This window comes from Alosa alosa, chromosome 18 (assembly GCF_017589495.1).
Source record: "Alosa alosa isolate M-15738 ecotype Scorff River chromosome 18, AALO_Geno_1.1, whole genome shotgun sequence".
NCBI classification, from domain to species: Eukaryota; Metazoa; Chordata; class Actinopteri; order Clupeiformes; family Clupeidae; genus Alosa; species Alosa alosa.
The window spans coordinates 25,933,608-25,948,454 of NC_063206.1; the positions used below are offsets into that span (position 1 = coordinate 25,933,608).

Below are 14,847 nucleotides of genomic sequence, written 5' to 3' on the forward strand. Positions count from 1 at the left end.
GGAAGTGCATCAAATAAAGGAAACTGGGTCTTATAGGTCATCTAATGATGATTCCTGGGCCAGCCGAGACCTCTGGAATAAAACAGACCACTACCTGGATTACTTCTACCTTCAGTCAACGTCTTATTTTCTCTGCATACAATATGGAAACATTACACACTCTTTTTGGTCAATTATGCATGCTATACCTGCTGTCAATGGAGAGAGTATAGTTTAGTTACACTAACCCTACTACATATATGTGCTTACTTCTCACATTATCTGTGCATACCCAGGGTGATGATGGTTCACATCTGCCAAAACTACAGCTGCTTATCAATATAAATAATGAGGTGGATTCTTATACTGGATTAGAAGTACATTTCATGTTTATGGTGTGTCTACTTTACAATAAGATGATAAAACATATAGGCATATCCAGTCATTTTTTTGTTCAAAACGTCATCAATGAGTAAACTGTGAGTCAATCATCATCATCATTGAGTGAGACTGATCACTCATTGAGTGAGACTATGCTTTCAGCGTTCCTGTTCACCCTGCACACGTCTGACTTCAGCTACAACTCTAAAAGAGGCATGCCACGTGCAGAAGTTTTCGGACGACACTGCAATTGTGGGGTGTATCAGTGATGAGAAGGAGGATGAGTACAGGAACCTGGTGGATGACTGGGGCAGCCGTGGCCTACTGGTTAGCACTTCGGACCTGTAACCGGAAGGGTTGCCGGTTCGAACCCCGACCAGTAGGCATGGCTGAAGTGCCCTTGAGCAAGGCTCCTAACCCCTCACTGCTCCCCGAGCGCCGCTGTTGATGCAGGCAGCTCACTGCGCCGGGATTAGTGTGTGCTTCACCTCACTGTGTGTACACTGTGTGCTGTGTGTGTTTCACTAATTCACGGATTGGAATAAATGCAGAGACCAAATTTCCCTCACGGGATCAAAAGAGTATATATACTTATACTTATACTTTGTGCAATGGTGCAGGCTCAACCATTTGCAGCTGAACGCAACAAAGACCAAGGAGATGGTGGTGGATTTCAGGAGATCTAAGCCACCTATGCTACCAGTCTCCACTGAAGGGGTCAATGTGGAGGTGGTCAGCACATACAGTATAAGTATAAGGGATACACTTGGACAATAAACTGGACTGGTCAGCCAACACAGATGCACTCTATTGGAAAGGGTACATAACATATACATGGTCATAACATATACATCTTTTAACTTATTCCCTGTTTTTCTTTCTATTGTTCTTAAAGTATATTATTTTTCTTATTTTGTAAGCAAGTCTAATATGTTTACATTCTTGTCTTTCCATAGTCATAGTTAATATTTTATATTTAATAATAAGCAAATTTACTGCACTGTTCAATCCCTGCACTGTTCATTTTTGCACTACCACCATTGCACACACTCTACTCTGAGTGTTTTTATGTATGTGTGAGATATGTGTGTGTGTTTGTTGTGTTATGGTTGTACAAGTTACTGGATGCCTAAAATTGTCCTTGGGATGAATAAAGTATCTAAGAAATCTATGTATCTATCTATCTATCTATCTATCTATCTATCTATCTATCTATCTATACAAAAATAACCACTACTACCTCAAAGCAACATAATGGGAATTGGAGAATTGGAGACAAGAGACAAACAAAGCAGTTGAACCATATAAAAACACAAACACTAATACTGGTGGCAGAGGAAGATTTTGACCAACACAGAACCTTCAGCCTCGGTCAGCTTTCACCCAGTAGTCTGTCTATGGGCTCTACCACTTTAAAAACGGGTTCAACCATGTCTCGCCACAGAGTCAAACGCATCCAAAATGTCACTGACCTTATCACCAGCTCATACCCAGCCTACTGTAGTGGAGGCTCAACAACAAAGCTTGTAAAAGGCATAGACATGATATGACAGGCACTGTGACAGCATGGGTCACTCCCTCTTAACTTCTGACACTGGGGTCAAACTGAATTAAGAAGACTAATGGAGACTCAAGGACTGGCTACCACAGATTCATCCAGACTCATCTGCCAGTTGTGAAAACATGCAGGGACAAACCACCATAGGGGATTAATACAGTAAATGATATAATGAGAGACAGCATAGAGTCTGGTCTATTTGAATGGCTATTGCACTAACAGACATTTACAGTCAGGAATCAGACACAGATACAAAAAGTATAACCTAGCTGTGATGCTGATGCTGAACCTGCTGATGCTGAACATTCTGTAAAGGGTATCAGTAGGATATCCCTTTGATGTCTATGTATACATGTGCTGGGAACTGTGTGTCGAGCACTCTTCTGTTAATTAATTGCTAGAGTTCGATGTAGTGTAATTGCTCCTGATTATATTGTTCTTCTCTTCTAAAACATGGTGCACTTAATGGTACATCAAATTAATTTAGGTCATTTAGGCGTTGTTGTCTCTGACACTGTATCACAGGAAGATTTAATTAATGTATTCACATCATTGAACTTGCCATGTAATGGCTACAATTCAGTTACGTTTGCCTTTGAAAATGTCATGATATGCAAATACAATTTGTTGAGTGGGTTGCAGATTCTTAGCTGTTGGTAACTCATTCTGTGATTGAGAGCTAATCAAATTGGGATGGGATTGAAATTGAAATAAATGCCAAATGAATTATACATATCAAACAAACTCCATGTTTGCTGCAGCAAAGTTTTACGCTGTAAGAGTAGTGCGTATTGCTGACGCATGGTCTCAGCGACCTGTTCTATAAGGGGTAGCATTTAAAACGCATAGCCTAAACTGCATGCACTAACATCTTACCGACAGTAAATGGCAAACCTGTTTTTTTACTACGATTACAGTTTTCTTACCAGGTGTTCCAATACCCCACAAACATTTACGTGCAATTTCACTCGAGCAAATTAGAATAATAAAAAAAACTTAATATATATATATATATATATATAACATGTATTAAATGTGCTTTGCTTTTAACTCGGCGTTGTTAGTTTACCAAATAATGGTAAATTCACAGGAGTAAACGCGCTCTCGACTTCGGTTTGTTGAGATGGTATCGTTCTAGCTCTCCCTCTCTCCCCCTCTTCTCTCCTCCGCCAGGCAACATATTAGCTTGACGTGGACCTCCTCCTCCTCCTCCTGCACTGCCTTCCACAGACGTCCAGCTGCCCAGCCTGCAATGACCAATCCATCCATGGGATACCCAGACGGTGGACTTTGGCTGTTGGGCTACTGAACATATTTGCATTTAATAGAACACTACTGAACTAGTTCTTTTGGGATTTGTTTCACTTATGGTTACTGAGTATGGAAACAACGCGTGGCATATTTTGGGGAGAAATCGTACTGGTACTCCTTTCTGTCTGTAAAGGTAAGAGTTGACCTCAATTAGCCTTGTAAGGACATCGCAGTCATAAAATGTGATTTAAATATTGTCCTAAGATTTGACTATATGACTTGATGATAACCTAGTCCAGAGTTTTCACAACTACGAGTGTGTTGATCGCGCATATTCCCCATTTAATGTTAATAACTGATGTTTCTCCATGAGGTTGTTGGACCAGGCAAATTGCATGCCACATCTTAACAACTGGAAGTTGCTTTCATTTTTTTATTATTATTTATTATGATTTGTATTATTATTGAAGTAAGAAGGTCAACATTGTATTGAAGTGCATCCAGACGCCCACTTGCATCCGCGTTGTTCCGTCTCCGGACCTTACAGGGCGGAACGTTTGGAAGAACGCTACACCAAGTTTACGCCAACTTTGCGCTCTTTTAGCATCACCAGCTGTTCCCTGGTGCTGCCGAGTCCTTAATGTAGCTCCATAGCCCAGTATAGAATAGTGGACTTTTATCGGGGTCTGATACACCACCGTAATGAGCACCAATGGGAATATGCTTAATTAAGCCAAATGTTTAATATTTGAAACGTCAATTTGTGCAATTCGGGCAGAGTTATCGTCTGGTCCTTTACCAAACTGACTAAACATTAAAGGGGCATCGGCGCACATGTTTTCTTTTTTTTTTTTCATGAAAAGGCCACATTTCCACACGATTCATGCACGCCAGTGCATAAGATAATGTTCACATCTTGTAATTTTACCTTGGTGATAAGCTGTTAGAACAGCCATCGGTGTTCTTTTTAATGAAATGAAATCTAAGGTGACAGACATAACGAAAAACAAAAAACGAAACCCTTGTCTGGTTGGTGTCCTTCACAGGGGATAATGTAAGTCCCCTAAGCTTGATCATTTTTGGAGTTGGATGGGCTGACTTAACTCTCACTCACATAGTCTAACTTTGTCTATTAACATATCGACTCGACATTCAAGTAAGCATCAAAGTAAGAAAATATTGCTGAGGTATAAATACCTCCCTCGAAATTGCAACGCTACGCCACATGGTGCCGGCTAGGAAAATGCATAGAGCCATATATCATAATATTATAATCCCACGTAAAACCCCACTGTCCAACTGTACTAACACTTGCTCCTGCCCCTGTGACTATATTTATAGTTTAACTCATGGTGGAAGAGTTCAAATCTCATTGTGTGACCAGTCGTATTGTGGCACAGTTGGTTCACAGCGCACTGTACCAGAGACTTTCCTGGTTTCTCACTTAAACTATGTTCAATACTTGCTATGCCCGTTACATTTACATATACATTTAGTATACTCAAGAAATAGACACTTTCTGAAGCAGCTCCATCCATTTTGCAACATATTTAGACTTGTTCAGAGGCAGCACTATAAATTAAAATATAGTGTTTGATTGAGCTGTTTCATTGATTAATTGATGAATATAAAGACATAACCAATAAATCTGAACATACAAATGTTGATTATTAGTAATAAATTCTTACAAAGTAGTCCTTTGTTTTATGGTAGTGTGACCTACAACAAATCCATGTACTCCTTCCCATAAAGTAGTAGTCTGGAATATGTTGTGGTGTGAGATTTAAAAAAAAAAAATCAATGATGTACTCTTTCACTGAAACACTTATCGGAATAATTATCAAACACAATCAAACAATAACTCAGTCATGGCTGAAAAGTAACTGTGACTAAATTGCAACCCCATGTTCATTTTATTGCCTTAACAGTCCTTAAGTTGCAGTTAAATTCTTCCAACATTACAGCTCAGCTGTTTGCTTGTTTGTTTACCTGACGTTACTCTCATAGGCTCTCTCTCATGTGCCCACTGGTTCATGTGCCCAAAGAACATTTTCAGGCCCGGGAGCATTCTAAAACCACCTGGTGGGGTTCAATACAAAACAAAATCTTCAAGCCACCATTAGAAACACCTGTGATGCCACATGCACTCCTTCAAGAGCATGTTTTTGTTTTTCCGAAGAGACGGGAGATGGAGAGGCCATTTTCCCCCTCTGTGGCTTGAGGAGTGGCCTCTTGTTGAAACTTCACACCGTGACTCATTGTGTGAAGGACCCACGCAAGCAGCCTGCTGAGTTAAAAAAAAAAACACAGAAAAACACACACAAAAAGGTACACACACACGCACACATGCTCAGAGCGTCCATCCTAAAGGCAGGTGTGCAGCAGGTGCTGCATGCTCTGGACAAACAGAGTGTGTTTGTCTTGTGGATGGAAAACACTGCCTGTAAAATAATAGAGAGCGCACCGCTCACCGATAACAGATGAGGCTCTAAAACCCTCATTAGAGACACTGGATGGGTGACTGCCCTCACTGCAAAATGGATCTCATATATTTGATGACACCCTTTTGTGCTCAAAATGGATGTTGGGGATGGGGTTGGTTGGTTGGATGAGGGGGTAAGGGTGGAGGCTCATGGATGCAATAGCACTTTTTCCATACTGTGAAGAGGACTAAGGAAGGGAAGTGAGTTTGTTTTTCTCAGATTTTCAGCTCCTTTCCATGAATTTCCATCAGAAAACTGGCTGCTTCATCAAGCGTTTTGTTTTGCAAGCGCCCTTGGTCTATATTTTCCTTTTTATTGTTTCCACAGTGTGTGGGCCCACATTTGTTTTTTTGTTTTGTTTCTTTACTACACACACACACACACACAGAGGCAATCTTCTCTTTCTCCTCACCTCTTATAAAAACCTGGGTTACATGGATGCGAACACAATTGATATTCGGAGAGGGCCAAACTCCGGCTAATGAATTGAATCTTGTTTTGAGGGCTTCTGAAGGATGGGAGGCGGCGAGTGAGCCGACTGTGATGTTTCAGGTGATGAGCTCCCTCCCTGTCTCCTCGGGAAGGACATCCGTCTGTGTCTGTGTCTGCGTCTCTTGTCTGAACGCAGCTTTTGAAATGACAATTTTACAGAGACGTGGAGCCATCAGAATGAGATATGTTAAGGACTGTCAATGACGGCAGGTTTCAGAGAGTCATTTATTCGCTCACAGAGCTTCCCTGACGAAGGACACAAACACATCACTTCTTTTTCAGAACTAGTGGGTGTTCAGTGAAACCATGTGAAATGTCCTGCTCTATACTGATACCTATATATCAGTATCCTTATCTCGAAGCATTTCTATGTCTGAGAAAAACAGATATTAAATATCTGAAGTCAAGTTCAACAAAAAAACATTTCTCTCTGTCTACATTTATTTAAGTTAGTGTCTATTTTTATATTCTTATCATATTCTACTGCTGGCTGTTCCCAAGACAGTTGACTCGGGAATGTTGACATTTTGACATGGGAATGATTATTTCATTTCAAACGTGTACATGATTGCCTGATGATATTAGGGAAAGAATTTTCACTTCTTTTAATGTGGGTTTTAGCGTGAGCAGAGTTCAAACATTCTCTGCAAAATAATCAGGCAAGGGGAGGCAAAGTCATTGGCCATATTCCCCATTGTGGGTGGGTTAATTGACTGGAGGAAATAGGATATTAGTGATAACTATCAGTTGTGTAATGAAAAGATAGGTTGTTTGGAAATTGGTGGTGAAATGGTTTGCCGGAGAAAAACGTCAGGGCCTTCGTAATGGCTCCCAAACCAATGATGATGTATGGTTCAGATTTATCTTGACAGCTGACAGCTGCCTGATAAGAGCTGTAATAGTGAACGGAGAGTAACTGATCACAAACCTTTCTTTTTTTCTTCTTACAAGAGGGGAATTGTCTGTTTTTATTATTTGTTTGTCTCAGTTTAAGCTCAAAAAACAATGTTGCTAGAGCTTTTATAACTAATGAGTGATGGATCATAAAGCTGTTACCTTCGAATAAAGGCTTCAAACTCATTTTGAAGCTACAATGACTCACAATATGGAGAATGTGTGTCTGGAACGTTTGCCATTGCATTATATAACATTGTTGATCCTGTAGGATCATGTTCCATTTAGTTGTTTTTTCACAAATTGGGTACTGTCTTTGCGTTAAATGGCATTGAATATTGACACCAAGGGGCATAAATATAAACTCTTTAATGGTGTTGCTTTAACATTGGATGTGTCCAGTGCAGGATCATATGCTGACCACCCAGGCTGCCTGGAAAGAGACTGGGTGTCATAATTGTTTCCCAAAGCCAGATGAGTTCCTGACCAGTCCAAGCACCTGTGCCCGCCTATAACACAAGACTAGATATGGCAGGATTTGTGTCTGCTATTTGTCATTGCATGATTGCCAGAGATGAGGTTGCATTCAAACCAGAGTCAAAGCCCCCAGTCATTGGCTCCAAGGTTAAATCAGCAGAGGTTTCAGCAGAGATGAATATAATATATCTTAAATATCTTCAGACATTTTGTGGTGTAACAGAAGACTGTTGAACATGGGCCTTGTTTTTGTGGTGAGTTACTTGATTGGCCACATACAGAGAAAAGCCCATGCTGGCTGCTTTTTTCCTGACAGGCAACCCAATCATAATCAATGATATATGGGCTGCTTTATTTATCATATCTCTGTTTATGTTTCGAGAAAGCCTCTCCATGACCCCTATCACCTCCGGCGTCTTGTCGTTCTTCATCACTGTGGATGCTGCTGCTGCTGCTGCCTCCAGCTGGAGGCGTGTTTAGGGTGCAACACATGGATTTGTGCATCAGTAGCTCTGACCCTGGCTACCTTATCTATGGCTTTGCGGTGACCTTTGACCCGGGGAAGCCTCGGCTGAGTGCTAATCTGCCTCTGTCTCCCTGCTGGAGGTGGCCACTGAAGGGGGGAAGCTTGGTCGCTGGTTCGGCTCCACATCCTCTGTGCATTAGGGCAATCATTTTCATCAGAGAGCCAATGGCTTACGAGGCAGACCAGACCAATATATCTCATTTGATACATGGTGCTATTTGATTTAGCTACCCCATATTACATTATATGATTTAGTTTAGCTTGTGTCTGAAATTGCTCGTGGAGAGATCATAAATCTTCTCAATTTATCTTCTCATCACCAGGTTTTCTTATTATAATGGAATCTTTTGTGTGTTGTTCTGTGTGCCTGTATGTGCGTTTTTTGTTGGTTTGTGTGTGGGTGCGTGTGTGTGTGTGTGTGTGTTTGTGTTTGTGTGTGTGGTTTGATCATATGAGAACATTGCCCCTTTTGTAATGGATTTAGTCCCTCTTGTAAGTTCATTGTTGTAAGGGGCATGCAAAATACAGTCTTGTTTCATTGTAAATAAGGTAAAATCAAGGTGTGCACTTTTGCAGGGAAAAATATATAAAATAAATTGAATTTACATAGAGGTAAGGCTTTTATTTTATTTTTGTGGGGGAATCATTAGCGGTGAAGTAGAATTTGTTTAGGTTGCTGTCCTTTAATAGTTAATTTATTCCACTAATTGCGTTAGTGATTTAATGCCCTTGGCAGAATTAGTACAGTAGTGATAAAGTTCAACAAAATTTTCAGTTCTTTAGTTCTCGTTCAACTTGTGTTGATCCGTCTTTTTTTAACAGCATCCACATGGCAGCCCTTAATTAGCTATGCCTTAGCACTCATAACCATGTTGGTGCTATTGATTAATAAAAAAAGTCAATACTTCAGCACTAATTGAATTTCGGACTCTACTCCTCAGGCTAATGATAAATTGCTCTGTAAAGTCTTGAGTGTACAAAACATAACTTTCGGGTTCTTATAGGGCATCTTCGACTGGCCCCAAATCAGTGGAGCGCCAACCAGAATGATGACTCTACAGTATTATGGGATGGCTGCCTCTTCTGTGTCCTAGCAATGGCCAATCTGCATCTCTCTCTGTCAACTAAGGGTCACATTTCTATTACAAGCCTCGGCGGAATCTAATTTGCCTCGGCGAGGGGGACAAGAAGACATTGATTGAAATAGGGTCCCAAGGGCATTTGGAGTTCTCGTTTTTCTACACGGGTCTTTACACGTTGCGTTTGCAGTGGTCAGTGATGCATGATGTGTTTGACCGATCATTTACAACAATGCACAATGCAAAAGGCAGGCGATGGGCTTGGTTGGGTCTCTGTCATGAGGGAGTGGGGGAGGTGGAAAAGGTTTCCAGATTGGTTGCTCTGCTGCCCACTTTGGGATGTAATTATTGCCGTAAGGAGTTAATGATTTAAGATGTCAGTTTGTTGCCTTGTAAAGTGTGGTATTGCCCTTGTTTGAAGGATCTTTTATGTCCTGTATAATACTCATTATACACACACGCATGCTAATGGCCAATTCAAAGGTCTAAAAGGACATTGCAGGATATGGTGACAATTCAAAGTTAAAAACAAACCGTATAATTTAAAAAGGGTATTAGCACACTTCACTTTTTTTAGCAACAAAAAAAAAATGCAGTGTATGGGGAATACTGTTTTAAACATAGAGTAGAGAAGGAAGCTGACCCATGTAATTTCACAAACACTTGAACGTAAAGGAAATGCCATTGCCTGATGCAATTCTCAGAGCCAATGGTCCGTGTAATATCAACTGCTAGTCCGTTGGAGCCGGGGCAGGTGGGATGTGAATGGCTCAGCAGGTGCTCTATCCGAAAGCCACAGGCAGTCAGCAAACTGATAATGTGTTGGAAGAAAACACATAAAGAAACCACAGCACAAATGAATGCAATTAGTGCAGTGAATGGTAAAGTCAGCAAATGTTGCTAAGCTAATAGTCAGAGCACTTTTTCATTGGAAGTTTCCTCAAGAGTTCTGCTGTTAATAATACAACCTTTAGGTGAATGGGTAGAGTATTTGAATAAACACCATGGTAAATGTACAGTACATACTGTATATGCCAGAGAATACTGTTCAAATATACTGTGCCAGAATATATTGTTCAGATACAGAAGCAGTAGTTCCCTACTTTTGGACAATGAATCATCTGCTCATGTTTGTACAGTATACCGAGAGCCTGCTGTCCCACACCACACACCCCATTGAAACCAAATGTAGATGATAACAAGCCTAACAATAATGGCCTCAAACTGCCTTCATGGCTTAATGGAGCCTCATCTATGCATCGTGATGTGCCATCCCATCCCAGGGGGAGAGCCTAAAACCCTATTCTGATGTAGCAGTCAGTCCCTAAGGAGATCATAAAATCTAATTTCTCCATGACTGATGATTATTGCGGGAGGTTTTTTGGACTTTGTTCAGATGGATGGAAGATTTGATTGCGCTCATGATGACTGGTTGATCAATGCGTCATGTCATTATGACCAGGACTGGGTCTGTGTAGTTAGGCAATTACACAATACCTGAGGCTAGGCACTTATCTAAAACAGAGTGGTGGTGCCTAGAACATCTAAACAGGCTTCTCAATGCTTGATTGGCCATTAACGCACCATACAAATGAAGGCTGTTGTAGTGAATCCTTTTAGAGTCCCTCTCCTATGTGTATTTTCCTTTCCCTCACGGGATCAAAAGAGGACATATACTTATACTTTGTGTCCTTGTGTGAAATTAACTGATAGTTGCCACATGTATTATGCTTCATGATATTGTAAGCTGTACATGCAAAACAGAGGGGGCTTTTTTATTAATCAATAAGTTATTTGACCTAAAAACTGACCATACAAGGAATACAAGGTTTCTTGGTCAAATACATTTAAACACACAGGCAAATGTTTTCAGTTTTCAGTTTTCAGGCAGCTACAGTGCTACGCTATGGGGGCATGCACATGGGGGCTCATGAACATGCCCCCAGTGTGTAGCACTGTAGTGCCTGGCAGCTCTAGCGGTTGGCTGCAGCAACTCGAGCTTGGTAGAACCGATTGTTTTCGTTTTTTTTTCTGCACTGACAGTACTCGGTGACCTTGAGAAACAGAGATCTATGTGAAAATCGCCGAAATTCTCCTTTAAGGCACATGGGGATAGCTGAGTCTACTGTAGACACTCTACTACAGTCAACATAAACCAGTCACCTGTCCCTACCTGTCTCCATATACCTGTACATTATTGCCTCCTTAACTTCATGCCAATCTCACATCATACCAACCTTTTCCATAGCTGTTGGTCCAGCTCCAAAGTCCAAACAGTCTAGACTGGTATGGACACTGTCATCAGTGTCAAAAGATAGTTATATCATGTTATGATGTTATGATCATAGATCATAGATATGATGTCATGGGTTTGAATGAGTTTTCGTTTTACTTATGTGGTTCACTTTTCTCTCCACTCTGTTGAGTTTCACTAGACTGCATACATACAAACCATATATGGCAGTGATGATCAATAATACTATCTCCCCTCCCTTGACCACTGTGACCATAACTGTTTGCCCATAAGCAAATTAAAGACTGTGCGATGCCACAGTGACGTCTCCATGGATTGAGCTGAGCTCTAGTGGGCCATGGAGTATGCGTGGCTGCGATGTGATGGTAGTCTGCTGTACAGGAAGGCCAGTTTGGACGAGTGGAGTTAGTGTCCATTGGGTGGACCAACCAGTGACACCTCCACATGACAGTTGTTAATTATGCTGCACTTCTGGTTCAAGATAGAGCTGAGCTTCACCAAAAGCCATTCAGTAAAGCTTTAAGAAAGGCCCAATGACAGTGGTGTACGCAATATTGTATAATGATATGGTATACACTAGGTTAAATGGATGCTTACATGTACTGTAGGTACTTCATTCTGCTAACAACAATAAAACTGTACTTAGGAGGAGACTGTTTGTTCTAGCTGGACCACTGATAACAGAAGCCTAAATGTCCACTTTACCAAATGTCACTCAGTGTCTTCTCAGTAAGCCTATATGGAGTTTGCTACAGTTGTACAGATCTGCAGTGTGCAGCTACTGTATGATTGGAATGGTTTGCCTATGTGCAGGCATGCGACCCTGCACACGCTCTGTCTCTGTCCCCAGGATCAGTTAAAACCATTCGCTTGCCTGTTGATTAGAATTGCAATTGATTAGCCAGCTGTTGGTTACTTGACTCCTCAGCAGATCGTTATAGCAGGCAAACACATTGAATGTTGACCTTGGTTGAAAGGGCAAGGGTCTTCCTTTTTTGGCAATGGATCAGTATGGCTTTTGTGGGCATTTATATAACTGATCAACCCATAAAAAAATTCTAGCCCAGAGGGAAAAAAGTCCAGCGTTCCCATTATAGATTATTGCATTGAATCAACACCAGCAATTGCCGTCTGTCAAAATGATGATTGCTCTTACAGGCCGGGCCAGGCACAGTATAATAGCTAGTGAAAGGATCTGCTATTGTTTAATCCCGGCAGTCACTGTGGATATGAAGCGTCGTAAAGTCTTTGATACAGTATCAGCCATCGGCCATGCGGGTTTCAGTTTAGTGGTATGCTGGAGCAGCAAGCAGTTGAGCTCCGCCATCACATGATCTCATAGATGGTAAATCTCTCCAGCAGGCAGCGCATGTGTTGAGCTAATCGAGTTCCTGTCTTTGTCCCCGGCCGTGGCCAGTGTGCATGGCATCTCCGTAGCCGTGCCTCTTGCATTCCTGCAGAGCTCTCTGGCCTGCCCACCAGGCTTTATTTATACGGTGTTAAACTGAGGGCTTGTTTGCCACAGCGAAAAAAGCACCAAAAAAAAATCTGTCGTCTGAACGAGCCTAATGCAACGAATAACTTTATTTGTGACAGCTTTTCCTGTAGCTTCCTATAGTTTTCAAATCCATCCATCTATCCATCCATCCATCTCTCTTTCTTTCTCTCTCTCTAGCTCTCTCTCTCACTCTCTTTCTCTGCCACAATTCTCTGACTAACCCAGGTTACTGTAAACCCTCATTGTTGTTGGTAATGTTCTCTGTAATGCCCACGAGCTGAAATCAATATGATCAGATTGTATCATTGTGTTTACTGTCGTAATCCATTCGGCAGTTGTGTGAGGTCAGAGCGGTGGGGCATCTCTGATAAACCGAGTCTCTATTATGGCGAGGAAAATGGCACGTCCCTAGTCATCATCGTATGGCATTTATGAACACTTTAGGGGGGAATTTGCCTGATATTGCAAAACAGGCGGTCTTTCTGCCTGCAAGGCCTGTTTGATGCATTCACCTAATTACCTCGGACTGCCTCCCTTTTTTTCTTGGCTTCCGTCCTGGAAATAAATTAAATTTTGAAAGATATAAACCAATTGGAGAGCCCGTCGGTTCACTGTAGGCTTACTCATGCCCTGGCTAAAGTCTTACAAGTAAATTCTAGTTTAAATAATTAATCAACTTATACTCTAATCCTGGTGTGTCTCTGTAGAAACACACACACACTTACACACACACACACACAGATACACACAAACACACACACACACACATACATAAGATATATATAGACAGAATATGTTCGATTCCATATGTAAGCTGAACATTTGAACACACACACGAGTGCACAAAAACACAACTGACTCTCTAGTCATTCACTCAGTCAACTCCTCAATAGTTTACCTTAAACTAATTAACTTGAATTTATGCATTTCGTGATGAGACAAGTTAATCAATACTTCAAATTGAACCAAGAGCTGTTTATCTTGGTAACTTACTGGTGCTTAAAAAAGACTAATCCTACATGAGGTTCAAGACGATTGCACTCCTGTCAGATGCTCTCTAACTCTCTCCACCTCCAATACTACTCAGTAAAACCCTTAGACCTTTTTAAAATCTAGGATCAGTGTAAGGCGCCCATCAACCAAGCTGTCAGGACACAGTGGTGTTTTTAAAGAAGGTGACGTACAAAGGAAATGCGTACGAAGGAAATGCGTACGATAGAGCCCAGGACCTCAGCTGATCCAGTCAGTAGCAGCACTGTTTATGATTGCTTTTGCAGTGGAGCAGACATAGAGTGTTCCCTGCCAAAGCTCTGGAGGAGTAGAGCAGAGGTGAGTCCTGTTACAGGTCCAGTCCAGCAGCTCAAACCTCCGCCAGTAGTCCAGTAGTGCCGCCTCAGGCTTGGCATCACTGATGAGGCAGAGGCCACTGGCATTGGTCCAAGCAGTAGTAGAGATGGCATGCTTCCTCCACACCAATCTATCCACCCACCCGTCTGCAGCAACACCCCCTCAGCATCAGCCAGCTCTATGAATCTGCTTCAGGGATCTTGTTAGGCAGCACCTTCTTCTGCCCTGTTGCAGGTTGTTTTGTGAGAAAAGGAGACAAGTGGTGGTCCCAAGTGGGTTAACAAAGTCATTGTGCTTGAGAGTTCTTGAATTCAAGGAAGGGCTTATATAATTGTGGCTATTGTAAATAAGGTGTGGAGCTGTGCTTTACTCAGAAATACACATGGCCATGAAACTGGCTTGCAATATTGTTGCAATTAGTGGTAGTGGCTTTTAGTTGAAGGAATATGTCTACATCTGGTGGTCAGACACAGAAGTAGCAACCTATCTACCTTACATCTGTGCTTTGGGAAATAACATGGGGATATCAAATCCTAGATCAGTTTATATTGAAGTTTGGTATCATATTCATATTTATATTCATATTCAGTGACATCTGATACAGTCCTGCTCTTTTGAAATATTGTGA

The 14,847-nt window shown here is 41.4% G+C and overlaps 1 protein-coding gene across 3 annotated transcripts in view; it reads left to right on the top strand.

Moving 5' to 3' along the window:
• Window positions 1–3,161: 3,161 nt before the first annotated feature.
• Window positions 3,162–14,847, top strand: part of ret (ret proto-oncogene receptor tyrosine kinase) — a 28,629-nt gene continuing 16,943 nt past the window's right edge. For all 3 annotated transcript variants that reach the window (XM_048270567.1, XM_048270568.1, XM_048270569.1), the window contains exon 1: window positions 3,162–3,362. In XM_048270567.1, coding sequence (XP_048126524.1) covers window positions 3,299–3,362 — 64 coding nt within the window. In that variant the 5' untranslated portion in view covers window positions 3,162–3,298. The remainder of the gene's footprint in view (window positions 3,363–14,847) is intronic.